We start from the raw sequence: 22,892 nt of genomic DNA on the forward strand, positions 1-22,892 counted from the left end.
TTCTTTTTTCATTACCGTAGTGGCCAACTCTGCTAGGATCATTCGGCCCATCTTCTTGGTGAAAGGTTTCATTTTTTTTTTTTTTTAATTTAGAAGAGTGACTTAGTCAAAAAAAGGCTGGACGATTTTAATGGTTACTGCCAGTTTTCTCTTCAGTAACCTGAGAAGATGCCTCTGCGGAAGAGAACTATACAATGGAGAATATCATCATCAAATGTATTACGAATTTTGTCTAAATTTAGTGTAATTTAAACATTTTTAGATGACGCTTAAATTTAAGCATTGATGTCAGCCCTTGCGTTGATTCCCGCCGACGCGGATCACTTTATAAAAAGAAAAAGGAGCAGACTGACTCTGTCCTTTTCTCTCGGCTCGCGCGGATGTGGTGAGTGATTCCTCTGCGCATGAAACGGAACGGAAATTCTGTTCTTATCACCTGCATTTAATTTCTTTTCGAAGCGATATTCCAATCATTCGCATAAGCGCGCACGATGAACGATTGTTACACAATCTTCTCACTAGGAAGCAAAAGATATTTTGTGTAATGGAGTTCAATTTTTTTTTCGTAATTGGAGCGATTGATCTAAGTAATTTTAGCCAGCGAGAAGAAGAAGAAGAAATTTAGATTATGTCTTAGCTGTTTTACTATTGCATTTGAAATAAACTTGATTGTTTAGGCGAATAACAATGATCATTTTAAAGAAAGGTAATTTCGTGTTACACGGCTTAAGAATCTTAACCCGATGGAACAATAGCAAACCAGCTGAAGAAATTAAAAAGCTTGTTACAAATAATAAAGTGGTGATCTTTATGAAAGGAGTACCTGATCAACCTCAGTGTGGTTTTAGTAACGCGGTGGTTCAAATTCTGAGAATGCATGGTGTATCATATGATGCGCATAACGTGTTAACGGACGAATCTCTTCGGCAAGGTAGGGGCTTTAAATTATTTAGCAAGCTGGGTCAAACCTTTTTGTTTAAGGTATAAAGACATATTCAAATTGGCCGACAATTCCTCAGATTTTTATCAATGGTGAGTTTGTTGGTGGCTGTGATATCATGCTTCAGATGCACCAGTCGGGCGATTTAATAGAAGAACTGAAGAAGGTGGGTATACGAAGTGCCCTTTTAGATAAGGAACAAGAAGATAAAAATGGAAAACCTTAATTTAATTGCTATTTTTGTGGTTGAAACCAAAGTTTTTATTGTATAAATGTATAAAATGATAATGTTAGTTTGAAAATTCAAAATAAAACAGTAAATATTTAAAGAATTAGTTGTACATTCTGCATACCAAATATTTTTTTATTGGCTATTGCTAGTGACGTACTAAAATTAATGAATTATAATTTTAAATCCTTTTCATAAATCAACATGTTTGATGATATAAATCCTTTTCCTAAAATCCGGATAGTGGATGGGTGGGGAGATAAGGTAATGGTGATGTTTTGTATTAACTCATATTTATGGCGTCCTCTGTATTCCTAAAGTATTAAATATTTCCTATCGGGGTGAATAAGTAAAGAAAAACGCTCTGGACAACATAAACAATGTTTCCTACAATCAAGAATCATTTTTTGTTATATAATTAATTAACAAATGGAATAAATAACTTTCTAACTGCAAATTTCTCAACTGTTATTTAGTACAGTGATTTGTTATTTACAATAAGCAAAGAAACTCTTAGCAATTTACAGTGAATATTTTGTCTTTAAATATAGAAACAGAACTAAGCATGAACAAAAGACTCCAGCGCAGGATGTGGATTTAGGATTTAGGCTGACAAAGTTATTCGGACTATAAAGTAATAGAGTAAAAGTAAAAAAAAAAAACAATATGTTGCAGAGGTGTATATGTAGGTAGTGATTAGTAAAAAAAACTTACAAAACAAAACTATAAAGACTCATATGACAGCATTCAATAGCAAAAAATGCGTAATATATTTAACCGTAATCTAATGTTACCGCCAAGTATTTCGTCAATTTCTGTTTTGCTTATACTGTATATTTCTCCTCAACAACATAAATTATTTAAAAACTATTCAAATACTTGCCGGTAACATTGGATTACGGCCACACATTTAATATCTTAATTGCTTGCAATATTAAGCCACAGTGCTTGTGCCGGTCTGTGACCGAAATCTCGTCGTATATCGACACTTTGCGAATGTCCTTACTTTACGTACGTTATTAAAAACGAAGAACAGAATTAATTTTTTAACCTCTTCGTTTGTTTAAATGGTAAATTATGACTTCACTTAGTGCTTTAGTAGATAGTGTCGTCGCTTTCGTATTCGAAGAATAGGGAATAACTAAAAAAAAAAACGCTCGGTGAGAGAGGTAAATAACTTTTATTGAACATAAACAATTTTTCCTACAATCACGCATCATTTTTTTTTATATAATTAATCAATTAACAACTGGAATAAATAACTTTCCAACTACAAGCGATATTATTACACGTATATTCAACCCATGTAAAACTACCGTGCGATTACGCGCGCGCTACTCCGATAAAATTAAGGAACATCGGACGGGAGCAGATCGCGCGGTATCAGTGACCACGTGCCGGATCCGCACGCGGAAACGACGACCGGAATGGAGCGTTGCAACTAATTTTATTCGACTCGGGTCGTTTTTCCGCCGCTGCCGTTGCACGTATCCATCGTGTGTTTCGGTTCCGGCACGTTTTCGATCGTACCGCGGAAAACAGTCGACCGATTCCACCGTGTAGACGGGTCGACTCAAGCCGTCGAGGCTCACCCTCCCCGGCGACTTGTCGCGAGGTCTACGTGTCCGACGCCCCCGAAAACCTTCCTAACCGAAAAACCGCGCGAAGCGTCGCGATTAAGATCGCTTAAAGTGACACACACGACATTTAGAAGTATAAAGGACAACCGTTTTTTTTGTAAAATATATACCGGGCGGCCTGCTTCTTCGACGACATCGTGCCGGGACGGCGTCGATTCAATCGGACACAAGACGGCGACGTTAAATTATCCCATGGCGGGCCAAAAAATATTTCGAAATGACTAAACTCGTAGAGAGCTAGATCCGCCATCTCTTTTGCATATCGCATAATATTTTACTTTCCCGAACATTTTCTAACTAATACAAACCGTAATAACGGCGAATTCAGTGAATCCGGATCGCGTTGGAAACGCGACCCTTTGAATTTATAACCTCAAAATCAAAAACGAAAATTTTTACTACGAAAAAAAAACAACTTGACGAGTGGGCACGCACCGTTACCTTTGTTTTCTTAATTTCAACGTTAAATTCGTGCTAAATAGATGTTTACTGATGCTGGCGAATTGTAACGATTCTAGGCAATTGAACATCAAAACTTCGACATATCAGTGACGTAGCGTCCGCCATTTTGGTTGATAATTGTCAGCGGACAGGTTTTTCCGTGCAAGTTTCTACGGCTGCTTCAGTTTTTGTGCGTTTTTTAAATTATTATTAAGGGACTGATAGTTTTGTAAATGAAACAACAAGTCAAAGCCTGAACTTTCCCTTAAATTTGCTGAAAACTTGACGGACGTGTCAAACTCAACTCATCGTTTCCTTTGCGGTTTTAATACTACCGATGCGATAATCGCGTTAAAGATCAGGGATTTTGTTAGTGTCCGATAATTAAAAACTGCTCACAAACGGAAACAACCGTACGTCACACTAATGCAGCGTATTTTGAACCACTGTACTACAGAAGTTGAAATTTTAAACGGAAGGAACCCCATTTTTGAGAATTGTTAGATTCTTGATAAAAAAAAACTAACCTCACATTATAATTAGTACTTCATGAATTTAAATAAATTGAAGGATAAGTTCGTCATGTAGGGTGCCTTCTTATAAAATTAATAAATACTGTCTAATGCAAATGTATCACACACCAAATTAAATATCACCATTTTTCTAACCAAATTTATCAAACACTTGACCGAAAATTGGGAAAATTCCGATTTTCAATCTTTTTTTTTTCTCAAAAAACGACAAACACAAAGTGCCGATTGTAAGATTAGCTTAGTTTTTGAGAAGGGAATCGAAAAACTAAAACTTTAGTTTTCCTGAAATTCGAAATACTGGTCCAAGCTTACTGAAATCCAAGAATCCGGTCGATTTAAAATATTTTCTAGTCCGCCAGTGACAATTTAATCGCGTTGCCCTTTTATATCTAGCTCGACCGGCCCCGCATCTTTAACTATTCTTAACGTAACCCGTACGATGATACCGTCGCAAAAGGGGTCACCCTGTACAATTTTATTTTCTAACTAGCGACAAGCGGTTCATGCAAAGAGCTATTTTTTTACAGTGCCAAAAGAGGATAGATTCTTTGTAATGTACTTACAGCTACCCCCCTCAAGTTCCAAGAACTATATAGGTGACGTAACTGTGTGGAGTGAAGAAGCTGTGACTGAGGGGGAGGAGGAGGCTAATTATACATCGACTCTTTTACATATGTTTTTAAACTAGAATAACACGTTTCTTGCTTGTTAATGGTTTGACTTTAAACGTACTACGTCCTTTTTTTTTTGGTCTAAACGTCGACGACCATCTTCTTGTGGATGTCCGTGTTGCCGACGACGTTGCAAAACTCCTCGAAGGATATTTTGCCATCTTCGTCTTTGTCGGCGAACAATATGGTCTTGTCGACGATTTGCTGTAGCTGGGTATCCTTCAGATTGTTACCGACCATCATTTTTAGGACCTCAAAACGACATTTATTTGAACCGAGGTGGAAATTCATTTAACACAATAAATAAGAACTAAAAGTGCAGATCTTCAAGAAATTATATATTATATATATATATATATATATATATATATATATATATATATATATATATATATATATATATATATATATATATATATATATATATATATATATATATATATATATATATATATATATATATATATATATACATTACAATTGTTTCGAAAACGCCGCGTCTTTATCAAATGTAAGATTTACAAACTACCTGTTACTATTAATACCGAAAAATGACAATAAAACCTTAATTAACCAATTAAGCAATACATTTGAATGTCTTATTTTGTTAACCTCCATGGCTTCCAATAAATTTAATTTTCTATTTCTCGTGGCTGTATGTAAAATATCAAAATTGTCTTCAAAAATGTATTTTTCTGTGTTTAAGTATGTAGCATAATTAGAATTTAGACTATTGTTTTTAAACGCTCTTTTATGTTCGTTAATGCGTTTCTTGAAGGATCTACCTGTTTGTGCAATATAAATTTTAGGACAAGATCCGCAATTCAACCTTTTGAGATTTGGGACATTTCGTTTTATTGTTTTTTAAAAATTTTCCACCACATTTTGACAAATATTTTCAAACTTTTTCACTGGATTCTCAAACCAGAACTTTTCCAATGTATCAAACTCGATCCTACCGAGTTATATCAAAGACAAGTCAAGGGAGTAATTACTAACTCCACATTATTTAGTGACAAAGACAAGTATTTTTTCACAATTATGAATCCATAACCGCCGAAATTATATTCTTTAGTTAAATTACATAAACAAGATATGCCCATTAGACCAGTCGTGTTATATGTAACAGCTCCAGAAGTTAAACTCTCAACAAAATTAGTAAATATTTTAAAAAATTTGCAATAAAAAATTCTTTTGAATTAATCAACAAAATTAAATATATCAAAATCTCTTCTAACACAACACTATCGTCTTTTGAGGTACATAACTTATTTCCCAGTATTCCAAATATGTGATAGATTTAGTAGACTTCACCCTCACTCGGAAACAGGTTAACCCATTGGTGAACCAATATCACATCTCTAAGGAAGGTTTGATTATGGGAAACCCATTTAGTCCTTTGTTAGCCGAGATTTTTATTGATAATTTGGAAAATATCATACTAGAACAATCTTTAAGTAAAAGTTTTCTATGGTGGTTTTCTACGTGGATGATGTCTTTGCTTGCTTTATTGGAACGGACAGACAATTGAATTCTTTTTTAAATTACATTAACCCATTACATAATCGTATAAAATTCACTATCGAGATTGAACAGGATAACTATTAATTTTTTAGACTTAACTATTACGAAAACGCAAAACAAACTAGATTTTTCCATTTACCATAAACCTTCGCACACGGACACAGTTACGAACAATTGAAAACAATTACATACATAGGAGAACCCAGTGAAAAAGTTTTAAAACATTTGTTAAAATGTGGTTTAAAAATAGCTTTCACAACTAACAAAACAATAGGAAAATTTGTAAAAAACAATAAAACGAAATGTCCAAAATCTCAAAAATCAGGTGTCTACAGGTTGAATTACGGATCTTGTCCTAAGATTTATATTGGACAAACAGGCAGATTCTTCAAGAAACGCATTAACGAACATAAAAGAGCGTTTAAAAACAATCGTCTAGATTCTAATTATGCTACACACTTAAACACAGAAAAACACATTTTTGAAGACAATTTTGATATTTTACATACCGCCACAAAAAGTAGAAAATTAAATTTATTGGAAGCCATGGAGATTAACAAAATTCTCAAATGTATTGCTGGACGATCAATTAGATTTAAATACCTCTCCATTATTAAACTTAAATTATCAACATTAATTAAGGTTTTAATGTCATTTTTCGGTATATATAGCAGCAGTTAGTTTGTAAATATTACATTTGATAAAGACACGGTGTTGTCGAAACGATTGTCATGTGAATATATATAATTTCGTGAAAATCTGAACTTTTAGTTCTTATTTATTTTGACATTTATTTATTTATGTGCCGATTAAACCAGTTATCTCCAGAAATAACACAACTATCACATTGTTCACGTTCGGAGTGTAAAAAATCGGTGAGTCTTCACCCAAAAGTAGGACAAATGTCGATCGCTTTTAAGGTTATACATTTTGATTGAGTTCTTTTTTATTTCAAAGAAAATTCCACAGATTACAGGTAATACTCTTTACAAATCCTCTGGATTCCTACTGGCCGATCAACCTGAGGCCTTCTTCCTAGCTTAACTTAAACTGGCTACTCTATACCTGCCTATATATTGTGTGAGGGGGGTGTAGCTACAGGAAGGCCATGAACATTGTCTCAGATGACTGATTCCTATATTAGTGAAAGGCCTAAGTCGCGGTTAAGATTGTTTAGTTGCTTATGGATTTATATTGATTGTCGGATTTTGCGTTGGTAGAAATTAGACGAATTAAAAGAACTGAAAAATTTGTGTTAGTTTTTTTAAGTGTGAGATAATACTTTACTTATTTTAAATACACTGTGAAATTTAATCATTATAAATCCTTGTTTCGCATGTTACTATCCTTTTTTAATATAATTATTGATGTATGATACATAATTTTTTTGATATATTTTGCCTTGAGGCGTGTCCCTAACTGAAAGGGAAATTCCCACAAGCAGGTTTGTGGAAAACGAGTCCAAGCAACAAAATAAAAGATTCATTATGGCCAACAAAAACACCACTAACAATAATAACAATAAGTATAATGACATTTAGAATCCAAATACTGCTAGATGCGCTAGAATTTTCTAATCTGTCTAATTTTGAGGTATTTGGCCTCAGTGGCGTGCATTACATATAGGCAAAAAAGCATTGCCTACCCTTAATTTTATTCAAGACAAACATAAATTGAAAATCTATTCATCTAACAACGCTCATTCATTACGTACGACATACCTATTTAAAATGACCTACATATTTTTATTTTTCTAAATAGTAAGTTAGTATAGTCTTTATTACGGTTGCAAAGCCGGAAACATCATACAAAACAAACGCCACCTGTTCAACGTCTTATTATTACCTAAAAAACACATCCCATTCTTCGAAGTCGAAACGCACGGCCGAAGCTTCTCATTACATTTAAATGGGGAAGCAAAAGCAGTGCGTTACTGCAAGCAATGAACACACGAAAGCAGTCGGGACCGTCCGATCCGTCGGATGCACTGCGATACCGCGGCCCGTCGCATGCGATATTGCCAATGCCGATGTTATTACAGAACTATGTAAGAAACGGTCCCACGTTATTTTACGTAAACGATCAATTCTATGATGTTTTATGTAGCAAATTAGAAGTTTTGTTGTAAGTCATCTGTATATTGTTTCCAAATGATTTCGTTTACTATTTTATTTGACTGCAAAATCATTCTGCCATAAAATATATTAGGCAGTGCTAATTGGAAATCTGTCAATATTGTGTACGATATTGTTTTTGTTTTGGCATTCGCAAGTCGCTAATCGGCGTAATCGCGAAGAAATTAGAAATTATGATTGAATGATAGAGAGATTATTTGTTTTGTTGGTTTTTGGCGTGATGTCTCTTGGCTACCCTGCAATACGTTGTACTGCACGCCACTGTCTGACCTTCATATTCAACCCCATATAATTGAAAGGGGTACAATCAACAGGAAAAGTACTAACAGCCAAAAATTGAACTGAGGTGGCTTTTACTTGATGAAAATCCATTTATCAAAATAAATAAAAACTAAAATTTCAGATTTTCATGAAATTATATATATTTTTACATGACAATTGTTTCGACAACACCGTGTCTTTATCAAATGTGATAAAGACACGGTGTTGTCGAAACAATTGTCATGTAAAAATACATATAATTTCATGAAAATCTGAACTTTTAGCCAACAGCCAAATTGAAAACCTGCCTATCGTCTAAAAGTAGGTTTCATTAATTAATTTTTTATTTAGTGCTAACGTTATAATCTCTAACCCTCTGTTATAGAGAAAGTCAAAAATGAGGTGATTCATAAAAAGACTTAAAAAAGATGATTCGACTAATTTAAATAATAAGAAGTCTACGATAAAGGAACTTGGGAGGAGAAAATAAAATTCATTTGATGCAAAATATATCACCAGAATTGTTAGATAGTATCATATATGAAATATACAAATACATAAATAAGCAAATACAAATATAAATAAACAATTGCCAAACTGTTAATAGATATTTGTATGGCCCCAGCGACGGTCCGCAACTTCCGCCTGACCTATCAACTTTTTTTTTTTGAGTATTCGACTGGATTCTACATAAAGAGTCCGTTTTCATTATATCATTAGGACGTTTAAAGTACAAAAGGTAACTAAAATAGTCAAATTTTGCTGTTTCAAAATGCTTTTGACTTGACTTGACCATCAAAACACAAATCAAAATCATCAAAACACACTTTTGATATCTTGCAAAATTGTTTAAACTGCTCAGAGTCCTTTTTAAACTCTTTTGTAACTCCCCTTTTTTCCTTATATAGTTTTTATTTTTCTTAAATGCATACTGCGTCTTAAACATTTCAAATAAATTAGGACTATTATCAATAAACACTGGCTCAAACAACATTCAAACATAACCTCTAAACTTTGTCAAGAAATTATAATATATATATATATATATATATATATATATATATATATATATATATATATATATATATATATATATATATATATATATATATATATATATATATATATATATATATATATATATACAGGGTTTTTCACTTAAAACTCCGCACGCCAATAACTCCAAAACGAAAAGAAATATTTAATTTATGTAAAACGTAGTCAAAGTGTGGGGTCAAGTAGATATTTCCTAAGGTTTAAAAAATTCGACGCCTGCAAAAAGCTGGGCGTCGCGACGCGTCGAAAAATTATTCGATTGCAGAGACTTTGGAAATACGCGCATACAAAAGTACATATTATTTAAAAACTTTTTTGTTATTTACTCAAACTTATTTACTTTACCCGTTTCTAAGTTATACCGATTTAAAGTAAACATTTCTTGATTAATAAAAAATGTGATTAACGCTTATTTTTACAAGTATGCCATGAATGTTAGTTCCTATGGCAACCATTGTTATCGCAGTTGTTTTAAGTGCAATTACAAACAATAGATTTCAACTATTTTAGTATGATTTTATTTATTATTTTTTATCGATTTATTTCTGATAATATGATAAATAAATGAAAAAACAGTAAAATACCTACAAGTTAATAACCAAAATTATTATTGCAATTAACTACATAATAAGACACTTCAAAAATTTTGTTCTGCTCGAACACAACTATCAAAAACTTTTAACAGATGAGATTGGGTCACTTGTAGGAGAATCCTTCTTGTGATAGCGGCACACGCTGCACTAATTTTGTTAATGAGATCAGCCAAATCTTCGATAGGTTCTTCATAGATAACGTTTTTTAGGTAGCCCCAAAGAAAATAATCTGGTGGTGTAATGTCCGGGGACCTCGCCGGCCACCTTACCGGTCCATTAGTACCAAACCATCTATTGGGATATTCTCGGTTCAAATACCTCGTTACTATTTGAGCATTATGTGCAGGCGCTCCATCCTGCTGTAGCCACATATTCATTCTAGTGTCAAGAGGCACTTCTTCTAATAGTTCCGGAAGTGTAGTTTGAAGAAATCTTAAATAGCGATCTGCATTTAAAGTTCCTTCGTAAAAGTAAGGTCCACTAAGGAATCCATTTAATATGCCGCACCAAACATTGATACTAAAAATTCGTGGGTTACCTCTTTCTGTAATCCAACGAGGATGGTTTTCGGATCAAAAACGACAGTTGTGTCTATTAACGATTCCATTATTTTGAAATCGACTTTCGTCGCTCCATAAAATTTTCGAGAGAAAATTTGCATCTTGGCTATACAAATCGGACAATGTTGCTAAGAATACATTCTTCTAGCATAATCGCCTGGTTCTACTTTATGAACTAGTTTACTTTTGTACGGGTGAAAAGAGTTTCTATGTAGAATTCTCCACGAAGAACTTATGGTAACACCCGTATTTTCTTTCTCTGATAGGGATATCTTGGGGTTATTATCAACCTGCTGAATTACAGCAGCAGTATTTTCATCATTTGTAGCCGCCCTGTTTCTATCTCTTTTAGGTTTTATGGAGCTGCCATATTCTCTTAAGTTTTTACATAAACTTGAAAAGGTTTTTGCATCGGAGACTCTTCTATGCGGATAACGCCGTGCGTAAACTCTTTTTGCTTCTCTACAATTGCATCTGCATTGTCCAAATACCAGTAACATGTCTACTTTTTCCTCATTGCTAAATTGCACTATTTTCACATAATAATTCTTAGTTTTTTTAAACCGAACAAATTTGGATATTACTTGTGTCAAAATGTGACAATTTTTTGATACAGCAATAACAACTTACGTTTGTAATTGCACTTAAAACAACTGCGATAACAATGGTTGCAATAGTAGCTAACATTCATGGCATACTTGTAAAAATAAGCGTTAATCACATTTTTTATTAATCAAGAAATGTTTACTTTAAATCGGTATAACTTAGAAACGGGTAAAGTAAATAAGTTTGAGTAAATAACAAAAAAGTTTTTAAATAATATGTACTTTTGTATGCGCGTATTTCCAAAGTCTCTGCAATCGAATAATTTTTCGACGCGTCGCGACGCCCAGCTCTTTGCAGGCGTCGAATTTTTTAAACTTTAGGAAATATCTACTTGACCCCACACTTTGACTACTTTTCAGATAAATTAAATATTTCTTTTCGTTTTGGACTTATTGGCGTGCGGAGTTTTAAGTGAAAAACCCTGTATATATATATATATATATATATATATATATATATATATATATATATATATATATATATATATATATATATATATATATATAAATACATTTATGTCATTTATCATCTCATTATAAAAGTTGTTAAATTTTACTACAATTTTAGCGTTTTTGCTCAATTAACTTGCATTTAAACTTGTTGCTGTTTTACACTTTTTTTTGAGGTTATGACGGGTAGAGAGTATTGGGGAACTGTTGAAGCTCCACCAAATTGCCTTTATTCATTCCTTCCTTAATATAAAATATTTGGTTAGGTTTCCACAACAAGAAGTATGAGTTATGTCATACATAACCTTTGAGAATCTGCTAAATTTGCATGACTTAGAACATCGAAAAGATGAGGTGGAAATCTATGTTAATTTTACTCGATAATTTTGTAAAATTTAGTTTAAATCTTATTATTCATAAATAAACTGTCTAGCTTTCTGAAGGACACTATATCAAAAATATCACTAAATAAAATCAGCTTAAATCCTAAATATACTTAATCATTTTTAAGAATACACAGTTAATAATTTTTTTCTCTTTCCAAAATCTAATAAAGGTAGACATTTTTAACTCACCTGAAATAATTCCCCATTAGAGATGTATCCATCGTTATCCATATCATAAATTCGAAAAGCAAACCTCAGTTTGGACAACTTGTCCCCTTTCACACTAAATTGAGAAACACCTTGGATAAACTCTGAAAACAAAATGAAAAAACAAAACCTAAATAACAATAACACACACACTTTATTACAATAAAATTAATCTAAAACCCCAATTTTTATTAATAGAAACACAAGATTTACAAAAAATGAAACAAAATACCAAGCCCTTAGTAAACATGGTTCATGTATAATAGGATCAATAATTAGATGTAATCTGGAATACCGCAAGGGCCTTACTATGGATTCATTTTAATCTATTTGTGAATGATATTCATAAGTTGTTTTGCATTCTCCAGTGCTTTTTTAATTGAAAATTAGGTCATTGCTATTATTGTAAACGGATTACTTTGTTTCTCTAGTAATGAAGAACAATTGTTTACAGAAACAAAACATACAATGCAATTGGGCTGTCACCAAAATCTTTTAAACATTTTTTTTTATAAAAAACTTATAATTTGCTTATAATCCAGACTGAAACCAAGAAAAAATCATATCTACCTTTGAAATCAACTTCCCCATTGCCATCGGCATCAAATATATCGATAACCCTTTGTACTAAAGGATTCTGTTGCAGTTCAGGTAGAGACATGAACTCGTCAATGCTGAGCGCTCCAGAATTGTCGAGGTCCAATTTTCGAAATCTTTTCCCCAGCCTTCGTATCTCATCAGCATCGACTAAAATTCATAAGGATCCAAATTAACATCAAAGGCAAATGAGAGAGTTGATATACTCACAGTTGGAGCAAAGCTCCATGGGCAGGGAACTTTCGTTACCCTAAAACACGTTTTGCATAAAGAGTTAAGTCATTAACATTGTTTCTGAGGTGTATCGCAATAATGTAGGCTTGCCCTGGAAAAAGTAGGGTACAAAGGAAAAAATAAAAAAATGTAATTCCGAGGTCATGAAAACAAAGCTACAGCGTTAAACTAACTAATTTTATACAAATTTAGCGTGCATTTACCATTTTTGCCCGTTCTCTACCCGTTTATAATAAATTAATTGCTCTGGTAAAAAAAAGTACAAATGAGTTAACAATTTGACAGAATGCTTCTCTATCGATAAGTTATCGACAAGCACATTTTGCATTATCGATTACTTTTCCGCTTCGACATAGTGAAGCAGACGTTCGGTAGATGTCGCATTTACAATTGGGTCACATGTTAAAATAACAAATGTGCGTTATTACAAAGACTTTCCTTACGTGCGCGTAATTGCACTACAATTTAAGTCCATTTTATCAACCACTAAAGGCCTACGCGCTTGTACATTTGGACACCCACGTTCAAGTATTTTCAATTCAACTGAATTAAAATCAAGTCACTACAAGATTCATTGCATTATCTTTATTAGTGTTATATATCGAGCAAAAAACTTATACAATTTAAGTACAGTGTAATCACAGTTAGGCCGTAATACATATAATATGTATTAATAATAATTTTAAAAACCTATTTGGTATAAAATATATAGAACTAATCAATCCAGTGTACACCATCACAGACTACTAAACACTTTCTGTTCTGTGATCGGACCATTGCAAATTGAACTTGCTATTCTGTGATTGCTAAACTTCCCATCCATAGAATATATTGTGATATCGTCTGATTGGTGTTGAATATTATTTCTTTTGGTCGCAATGATAACGTTTTTTCTTTTTAAATAATATAAGGAAATGAGGGTGCGAGTTGAACACTGACACATAATAATTGAAGCGTGCGAAAAAAATCCAGAACTTATAACCAATAAATTTAATGGTCGGGAAGGTAAAATAAAAGGTCACGCTTTATGGCGAACTGTCAGCCTGAAACTTAACAACTTGGGGTTTGGAGAAAAATCCGTTGAAGGATGGCGGAAGGTATATATTTGAAAAATTTAAGTAAAAATGCATAATTCAGCTGATTCAGTCTTGAGTTTAATTAGTTGTATTTAATTTTATAAATATCTATTTTTCACATCATCCATAAACTAAATAAAATATTCACTAGTAATACTACTAGAGGTCATATTATTTCCTGATTTAATTTGACTTCGTGTGGTATTCGGCAAGGAAATTCCACACCAGTAGTTTTTAACCAATCATAATTGATTTTGTTGACACATTTTCCAATAAATCCAGTATAATTCGCTGTTGGCGGTAATGACCACTAAAATTCATCCGTTGCCATGGTGATCTGTGAAAAAAACATTTTGATTGCAGGAGGGGGATTTTCTAATTCATTTTAGAAAACTTATTTTAAAGCTCGTATTGTTTTCTGACAAATATATGCAATAAATTTGTTTTTTCTTAAAAAAAAGCAAATAAAATAGCCAAAAATTATTTTTTGCTTATTTTAGGCTTTAATAGATTGGAAATCAAAGACAAAGGCAAAAACCGCCAGAATTAAAAAAGCTATTGGGAAGGCAGGCGGAAGTCGCACAAGTTACATAACTTTGTCTGACTTAGAATGCAGATTATTAGAAATAATGGGGTTAAAGCCTATTGAGGGTTACAATTTACTGGCACTGGGCAAGGTATTAATTTATTCATACACGATTATATTAATATTACACTAAACACGTGTCACTAAGAAAGATAAACCATAAATAAGAAGAATATTGATACGCAAATGACAGATTCTGCAGCTACATTATATACCTAGAAATTGAGTTATTCTGGCTTCAGTTCCATGAAAAATTTGATTAATATTACAACACGTAGGTAGCTCAAACACAAAACATTAAACAGGTAGCTGTCTAGTAGAGTCTAATTTCACCCAACAAATTTTAATAATGGTAGCAGTTATTTGTTTGTAACCAAGGAACATTTTAAATGTATTTCTACTATTTTAAAACCCCTTTCCAAAGAATCTACGTGATTATGAAAGTGTTGTCTAGGTTGTTTATAATAAAATAAAAATATTCGAATTCATCTTTTCAGCGGTTATTTTTAATGTAAATGGACCCAGATTAAATTCTAATTCCTAGTATTTCACAAATTACAAGCAGTACATGCACCTCACGTGGCGTTGATATTTTCGTAGTTTCCTTGTAAACAGCGATTTCCACTTACCTAAGTCGTTTTTCCAAAATATTTAACAAGATCTAGGCATATTTAGAGAAAAATGCCGTATCCAAACTCATTGTCGATCTGTCAGCGGCCATGTTGGTTGTTGAATGCCAGAACGGTTAAAAACGAGATTTGAAATCTCGCGCATGATTCTGTGGTGGAGCATTGCACGCGGCGGTCTAACCTCCGTCCGCTCCTAGCAGAATCCGCTGAATTCGTTCGAAAACCCTTTGGTATCGGTCTTCAATTTGTGTGACTCTGTTTCGGCAGTGTTTGGTGTTTGTTTTAAGTGTAAAAGTTCCGCCGGCCCCGTTGTTTTAACCGTTCACGCCGGTATGGAGGCCGGATGGGCCCGGATGGTCCGCGGTGGAAGCGGGGGCTGTCGGTTTTTTTGGTATCGGTCAAAATTGTTTTTTGCTAGTTGAGCAAATATTGGTTATATGTCTTCTTTGTACGTGTTGGTCCATGACCAAAAGCGAAGATCCTCGACGGAAGTCGGCAATGGGCGAATGATCCTAGCAGTCGAGCCCAACATTTTTTTGTGAAACGCATAATTGAACTTAAAATCTCGCGCATGCGCATGATGGACAGACCTCGTGATAATGTTTTTTTATAAGTTCATGTACTATCGGCAGAGCTTCTAGTGGATATATAGTGCTGACCGGCTAGTTCTGAACATGACGCCAAATTTAAACTGAATCTGTTACTCGATATGTGTTTACAGCGCTATTTAGGTGTTTTCTTGACCGTAGTCCTTTAGTTTGATTATTTTTGACAAATAAACATTAATTTGCTGACAAACCCTAAAAAATATAATAATTATTCTTACTTACTGTTACTTACACATTACTACACATGTAATCTTATATAATCATATAATCTTCACTGTCTGGGTGAGCTCTTCAACATTCTTAAAATACAAAGTAGATTTCTTTATAGTTAAGTTATGATAAGTATTTAAGTGTTTAATTAAGTCTGTCGATGTCCATATCTCGAAAACAAAAATTTCACTGCACTAAGTGGTTTTTTATGTAATTATGTATTTCCCAATGGTTTTATTTGTTCCGTTTTTAGGACACAGAATCAGAAACATGTAGAGGCGGATCAAACAGGGCAAGAAATCAAGAAAAGTACTGTCCGAAAGTAGAGTCACCTGCACTGACTACTGAAGGAACGCCAGTTTCCCGTAACAACTCTTCATATGAACCCTTTCCCGAGATTCAAATGGAATCAAACATTGACACACCAGTCAGATCGAGAGAAACCGAAAGGCTTTCCCAAAAACTGCTTGATATTAACGAAGAATCTCTACGATACCTAAGAAGTATTAGTGAAAATATGGAAAGTATGGCAAGTTCCTTGAAAACCATGACGGCTATTTTACAGCAGCGTTTTAGCACATAAATCGCAGTCGATGCGTGTTTTTATGATTAAAAAGATGTTCCCACTTTTTAAAATTTCTTAATAATATTGTGTTAGTTCTCAAAAGTACGATGTTCTGTGGTACTTTCGCAGTGGTGCCCAACGGGATACGTGAAAAGAAGAAGAAGAAGAAGATGTCCTGTGGTTCGCCATTTTTTATTAATTTGCTTTCACCTCGGTCGCTTCATTTGACGTTCATACCTGTTATAGACAGAGTTGCCAACTGATAAACAGGTCCATAAACTAAGAAAAATTTATTTTAAAACAAGTATCAACATAAGCACTTTTTTTGTTATTTTAATATAAAGAAGTTGTTTTATAATTGTAGATTCCCGTGTATTTAATATTCAGAATATTTTTGAATTTTCGTTAAGTTCTAAATAAAAATCCATAGAAGGAACTCATTTATATATTTTTTCACTAGTTAACAAAAAAAACTACAGCATAGTTAAGAGTTCGAATGACGTACTCAGCCGAAGTTGACCAAGTCGTTCTCGACCACTCGCGCAAAGAATTCGAGTGACTTCGTGTCTTGTCAATAATGGGGCATGAATTTTTTTAATAGTTAATAGTTAACACTTCCCAGACACACATATTCGCTGATTCGCTCATTTCTGTAGAAATATTTTAGTATCAGTTCGATTGTGTCTATGGAGCATGTTTTAAGTGTGGGAAGGGACAGAAAATAAATGTGCGCATGTTTATAAGATTTCTATTTCAACAAACACCGATTTATAACAAAACAAGCAACACACTTTCACGGGAATTATCTTGTCGTCCTACCAATTTATCACGATGTGCGAGCTATTCTACCGTGATACGGTCTACAATAAACAAATAAAAAGTAAATATATATGGCAGCGAAGAGCTGAAAAACAACGAAACAAACTATTTTTTAAAAGTAAATCAAGTTTCACATGCATCCAAATTTCACATTTCCATTCCTTTTCAAGTCAATGTCAATGTATTTGTTGACCAATTTCATAAAAAAGTGCTTCATTTGACGTTGGTTTTTTGTTAAATTTTACCAAAATGCGGTACTGCTTAACTTAAACCCGCAATATTGAATTTTAAAATACTAATTGACATATCACATAAAAGTCTTCTTTGATTTACTGATTCAATAAGATACTAGCACTGGCCAAATTTAAAACACCGATTGTTGGGTCGTAATTAAATAGACATGGCCAGTCGCTATTCGCGTAGTATTGAATAATTTAAAAATTGCCTATTAAGTCCACAAGATCGTACACGCACAAATACCGACGCCTAACTAAATAAAGTCACTGACCGTTATAATTGCCGCCAGCAGAGTACCTGAGATACTCTGAAAAAATTAACATAATCAGTTCATTGACCGTTCGGCGACTTTATGGAAGAAAAGTGTTTTTGTTTTCCATCAGAATAATGATCCTTTTATCGGACGGACGGATGTGGATCACATAAATATTAGATAATGGCCCTAGTAAGGCATAAATTAATGCGCCTCGGGCAGCTGTGCTATTTCGTAGGTGAGAATGATCTTCCACGCAAGCGTCTAAATTTCAACCACTAAGTTGTACTTTGCGCCATTTTGTATTTAAACAACGACCCATTTACACACTTAATTCGTTTTCCCGGAACATTTGGACATCTGCGCATATTTTGTGGAAGTGCTTCCATAAAAGTGCTACATCTAAACTGAAACTTGTCGAAACAACCAACTGTCAGCGGCCATGTTGGTTGGTTTGAAATGTCAATGGGTGCAAACCGCGCATGAGCATATTAATATTTTCTTATTACTGTCGCTTAAAAAATACCTGTATGATCAGCTTAGGCGGGGTTAATATATATCTAGACCCATGACGCCTTCATTTTAAAAATGTTATATAATAAGATGTCCGAAAAACGCCATTCGTATCGCGAAGTTTTCTTTCTTAAATAGGATACCCTGCATATTACTTCATTTGTGATTTGTACTATCCAAATTAATATGAGTTTAATTATTAAAAGTAGCTAAATGTTGTAGTTTTTAGATATCTAGATAGATATGAAGTAGGTATTTTATTCTCTAGTGAGTATCATTATACTATCCTATAGCTTTCATTATGTAAACTGATTCTAGATAATTAGCTTAAATAATGTAGAGAAAACTATTTTTTATATAAATTGTTCAAAATGACGACAATCCAAATACAAACGTGATTTTTTTTGCGAAATTTCCATGCTCTGTGTTATCCTAATTAATGTTCTTTATTAAGGTTATGGTCTGTAGATTTTTGACAGTCCTGCTATTCACAGATCAGAGGTTGTAGAAATAAGTATGGCTTGTATATTTAAGCGCAAGTTTAGTTCACATTGATAGGCGAACGAGTAGAAATATATTCAATTTCGTCCATAATCACCACAGCGGAAACGAAACAAGGAGATCTGGACAAGGTAATCAAGAGTTTTAATCGATTAACTGTTCTGCCTGTAAGGGAGCTATACAGTATTGATTACAGGAAAAAACATAAACAATTGTTATTTAGGATTGGATGGTGGGTTACACCGAGGGTGGTACACTCAGTAAAATACTGTATACGGATAAATGGCTATTCACGCCTTGATTTAATTTTCTCGGTAGCATCGTGTCCCATTACATTATAGATCCTGTGCTTTGAATCTATAAAATAGCAAAGTTATTTTTAATTTATATTTCAAATAGAAACAAAAAAAGAGCATGAAATATTGAGTTTTTAGATTAAGTTAAGGGGAGTTTTTTTTCCCACTCAGGAATTGATGGTATCAGCCGGTTATTCATCAATTGATGAATTGACTGGTTCTGGATTAACTGGGATAATTACACTTTTAATTTATTTGTTTTTTTTATTAGAATTTGATGAAATTATCCGACAATTGATTATTTATTATGAGGAGAAACGATCATTGAAGGGTGTACATTCCTCATTAACAGAGTTGGAAGGATCCGCAAGCCTGGCAACCCCATGTTCCAATTCAGTGGTGAAAAAAACTCTCTCATTACTATAATTTTTGGTGGAGCTGCCATATACCAGTTTTTGACTTGCTGACGGATAACTAACCATTAGATCTGTATGAACTGGACCGAAAAAGTTTTTAATTTTTTATTTGTGTCATAATATTTTATGAAATTGATGGTTCAGTTTATGGCCACAAGGGTTTGACTATTATTTTGCAGCATCAAGTGTGAATGTATTTTCATAAAAATTTGTAAAATGAAATCAAATTTCAATGTAAAGTGGAATCACATAGAAGCTGTCTACAAACCGTCGATTGTATCTTAGATTACTGAAGTAGAAGTTTTTTTTAGTTGCGGGACTGAATTTTTAGCTGGATATAAGTTGTCGCTTTCGTTTGCCAACTTTTGGGCAATGAACCGATATGATTACTACGCGCCATCAATTTTGAAGGTGACGTAATTTTTCGATGAGTTCTTCAGTGTGTTTCTGCCACGTGGGAATAATTTTTTAAGTGTTTTAACGCGAATTGCAATTAATTTCCAAGTAAGTATGGAATCGTGAATTATACTGTGAATAAATATGGGTGTAAAGGACACATCGGTCACCACAGTTTCTCTGACGCTCATAGCATGCAGTGTATTTAATTAAAATCAAAAATATAATGTTAATAACACTTAATGATACAAGTTAAATGAAAGATGTCACCAGCTTTTTTTTTTGGTATGCTTTTTGAAAATATCGCAGTTTAAGGTGCCACCATAATAAATCAAATTTAGACAAACTGGAATATCTATGTTTCCAATTTTCTCAATGCCTCTTAACAGAATTCATTTTGCTTTTTTCCTTTCTCAAGCAGTTTTAATATTTTCTCTACATTGTTATCACATGTTAAAAAAAATAATTGTAAAAATCAGTCAGTCTGCTGAATTTTACCATCATCGATCCAATGCCCTCCTTTTTCATCGTGAAACACTCAACCGCTTAATTTTCTTTGTATAACTGTACTATTTTCTGTATCTGTACTATTCTTTGTTCCTAGGTTTCGAATTATCCAGTTTTGCGTATGAGAGTTGGGGACACGTTGCTTGAGATTGTGGTTTTCTTGTTTTAGGGTTTTTACATCAACTAAAACTACCCCAAAACGTTTTTTTTGCCCTTCAGAAGGCAGACTTAGTCTCAGAGTCTCCTTTATAATGGCTTTAATCTTTGCCTCTACGATATCCACCGAATTTTCCGATTTTTCAGTAAGATTTTACGTCACCAAACTTCAATTTTCGATTCTACCACCCTAGGGTTGCAGTATTTGCATTTGTTTCAGGTAATAATTGACTTCGCAACCACATAGCCCGATATTATGTCAAACTTGCACATTGATACTATTTAGGGTCTCATTTTGCTACTTTTAGCACTTTTGTATGATAGTAATTTTAAATAGCTTTGAGCGTCATAGAGAAACTTGTGCTAAGATCGGACCTGTGACTTTCTTGAAGCTCGTTCATCATAGTCCGTTTACACTGACTAGAATGTTGCGAACATTTTTAGACCATGTCGTGGGTCGGCTGGAATGCTGCTAGCGCACCACCTTTGGGTACAGTAGCAACACCGACTGAATCTGTGACGCCAGGCGTGCAGTACACTCCCGAACAGTGGGCCCAAATGCAGCAGCAAAACTGGCAACAATGGGCTCAATGGCAGCAACAGTACCAGCAATGGCATCAACAGTACGGAGCCGAGGTATCTAGTTTATTAGGGTCATTGGTGGGGTTGTTTTTTTTTGACTTTGTCCATAGTTAATAAACCTTGACCATATTTTTCCAGGACAAAATGAATAAGTATTTAAAAAAACTAAAATTTTATACTTAAAACTTTAAAGTAAAGAAAAAATATACTTAAAACAAAATATATTATATTTCTAAGTATTTAAGGAATACCTAAATAAAAAGTGTCGTTATCTGGTATACCAGGCCTCTAAATTAAGTAATAAGTCTGGTTGTCACCTTCAAAATGACTTCCTTCTGAAACCACACAGCTCTGAAGTCATTTCTTCCACTCCGATACCAAAATAGCTTGAAGTGACTCATGTCAGGTGAATAAGACACCTACGGAACATTTTTTCTAGCCAAAACCTCGAGCAGGATTGAAAGGAACATAAAAGTCTGATGTTTATATCCCTGTATCCAGTATGCAGCTGTAATTTGACTTAATTTGGATCTCCACGTGAGGGTCCTCAGTAAGGCTAACGGTTAGTTCTTAATCGTCCTTACGTCATGCTTTTTGAAAATGATGCATTTTAAAAAGTTACTTTCAAAGCACCATCTACCACTTTAATCTTCAGCACCCTTGTATCCGTCTTCAGTTGATTGATTGCAATTTCCCTGATACCAGCTTTCTCAATGCCTCTTAGCAGTTTTGCTATTAACTTTTTTCCTTTGTCAAGCAGTTTAAATATTTTCCCTTTGTCTGTGAGTGGAACTATTTTTGTTATGCGTTCTTTTCCTGATATATTTTGTACCTTTTTGTAGTAAATATATATCCTGTCTCTGTTGTGGTTCTTCGATTTCAGTGCATTATTCTATATATCACGCTTCCGCAGAGGATCTGATCTTCTGTCTAATTAGTTTGTGATTGAACAAAATCGCCAGTCTTATTACCTAAATTACAGACCTGGTCTATGTTTTAATATTATTATTTTTTAATTTAATTAAAAAATTTAAAGAAACTAAGAAAGAAACTTCGACAAGTTATTGCAATATTATTTACAAATCTTCTGGATTCCTTCTGCGTCGGTCGCTGATAAATCGAACGGTTAATGAAACCGCCAAAATCTTTTAAAAATCCAAACTTCAGTCAAATATCCCAAAGCCTGAACCCATTGCTCCAAAGTCTCTAAAATATATGGAACGCCTCACTTCTGCCTGTTAATGCTTTTTATTATTAGAATCCTATAAAAAATGTCACTCTCCCGTCTCGTAACATTTCTCGTCTGGAATCTTTTGAGATGAACTTATTAAAACCAAAATTATACTTACGACACTTTTGTTATTTGGTCTCTTAGTCATTTTTCAGTGATGACTAAATATGCAAGATGGATTAAAGCTCTATTTGTTCAGCACTGCATTATTTCTTATATAGTTCCCAAACTGTTTAACTCTGAACTAAG

At 33.6% G+C, this 22,892-nt stretch overlaps 4 protein-coding genes across 6 annotated transcripts in view; 3 read left to right on the top strand and 1 right to left on the bottom strand.

Moving 5' to 3' along the window:
- Nucleotides 1–597: 597 nt before the first annotated feature.
- On the top strand, nucleotides 598–2,864 carry LOC132704949 (glutaredoxin-related protein 5, mitochondrial). Its single transcript, XM_060675299.1, has 2 exons — nucleotides 598–931; nucleotides 982–2,864. Exons 1-2 carry the CDS (start codon nucleotides 688–690, stop codon nucleotides 1,164–1,166), a joined length of 429 nt encoding a protein of 142 aa, XP_060531282.1. The 5' UTR covers nucleotides 598–687; the 3' UTR covers nucleotides 1,167–2,864.
- Nucleotides 2,331–13,400, bottom strand: LOC132704948 (calcineurin subunit B type 2). 2 transcript variants are annotated; one of them, XM_060675297.1, is made up of 5 exons: nucleotides 13,266–13,400; nucleotides 13,039–13,078; nucleotides 12,802–12,978; nucleotides 12,214–12,335; nucleotides 2,331–4,706 (listed from the first exon to the last, which is right to left on the bottom strand). In XM_060675297.1, exons 1-5 carry the CDS (start codon nucleotides 13,266–13,268, stop codon nucleotides 4,536–4,538), a joined length of 513 nt encoding a protein of 170 aa, XP_060531280.1. In that variant the 5' UTR covers nucleotides 13,269–13,400; the 3' UTR covers nucleotides 2,331–4,535. The 2 variants fall into 2 exon arrangements, with proteins under 2 accessions (XP_060531280.1, XP_060531281.1); XM_060675298.1 differs by having other exon boundaries at nucleotides 13,039–13,153; nucleotides 13,266–13,359.
- Nucleotides 13,401–13,893: 493 nt separating this feature from the next.
- On the top strand, nucleotides 13,894–17,153 carry LOC132705237 (uncharacterized). The gene is given in 3 exon segments (XM_060675712.1): nucleotides 13,894–14,159; nucleotides 14,639–14,815; nucleotides 16,425–17,153. Coding segments are annotated over 3 exon segments (690 nt in total). The 5' UTR covers nucleotides 13,894–13,976; the 3' UTR covers nucleotides 16,755–17,153.
- A 1,900-nt stretch (nucleotides 17,154–19,053) lies between these two features.
- The window catches only part of LOC132704339 (YLP motif-containing protein 1-like), a 28,760-nt gene continuing 24,921 nt past the window's right edge, over nucleotides 19,054–22,892 (top strand). For both annotated transcript variants that reach the window (XM_060674282.1, XM_060674283.1), the window contains exons 1-3: nucleotides 19,054–19,190; nucleotides 20,083–20,275; nucleotides 21,275–21,466. In XM_060674282.1, coding sequence (XP_060530265.1) covers nucleotides 21,278–21,466 — 189 coding nt within the window. In that variant the 5' untranslated portion in view covers nucleotides 19,054–19,190; nucleotides 20,083–20,275; nucleotides 21,275–21,277. The remainder of the gene's footprint in view (nucleotides 19,191–20,082; nucleotides 20,276–21,274; nucleotides 21,467–22,892) is intronic.

This window comes from Cylas formicarius, unplaced genomic scaffold, assembly GCF_029955315.1.
Source record: "Cylas formicarius isolate icCylForm1 unplaced genomic scaffold, icCylForm1.1 PGA_scaffold_7__23_contigs__length_41026272, whole genome shotgun sequence".
Lineage (NCBI taxonomy): Eukaryota > Metazoa > Arthropoda > Insecta > Coleoptera > Brentidae > Cylas > Cylas formicarius.

Coding starts and splice junctions, on each gene's coding strand:
- LOC132704949 (XM_060675299.1), top strand. CDS start 688: ATGATCATTTTAAAGAAAGGTAATTTCGTGTTACACGGCTTAAGAATC. Junction 932..981: donor GGACGAATCTCTTCGGCAAG/GTAGGGGCTTTA, acceptor TTTTTGTTTAAG/GTATAAAGACATATTCAAAT.
- LOC132704948 (XM_060675297.1), bottom strand. Junction 12,336..12,801: donor TGGGGAAGTTGATTTCAAAG/GTAGATATGATT, acceptor TTTTGTTTTCAG/AGTTTATCCAAGGTGTTTCT. Junction 4,707..12,213: donor CTAATGGGGAATTATTTCAG/GTGAGTTAAAAA, acceptor TGTCGTTTTGAG/GTCCTAAAAATGATGGTCGG.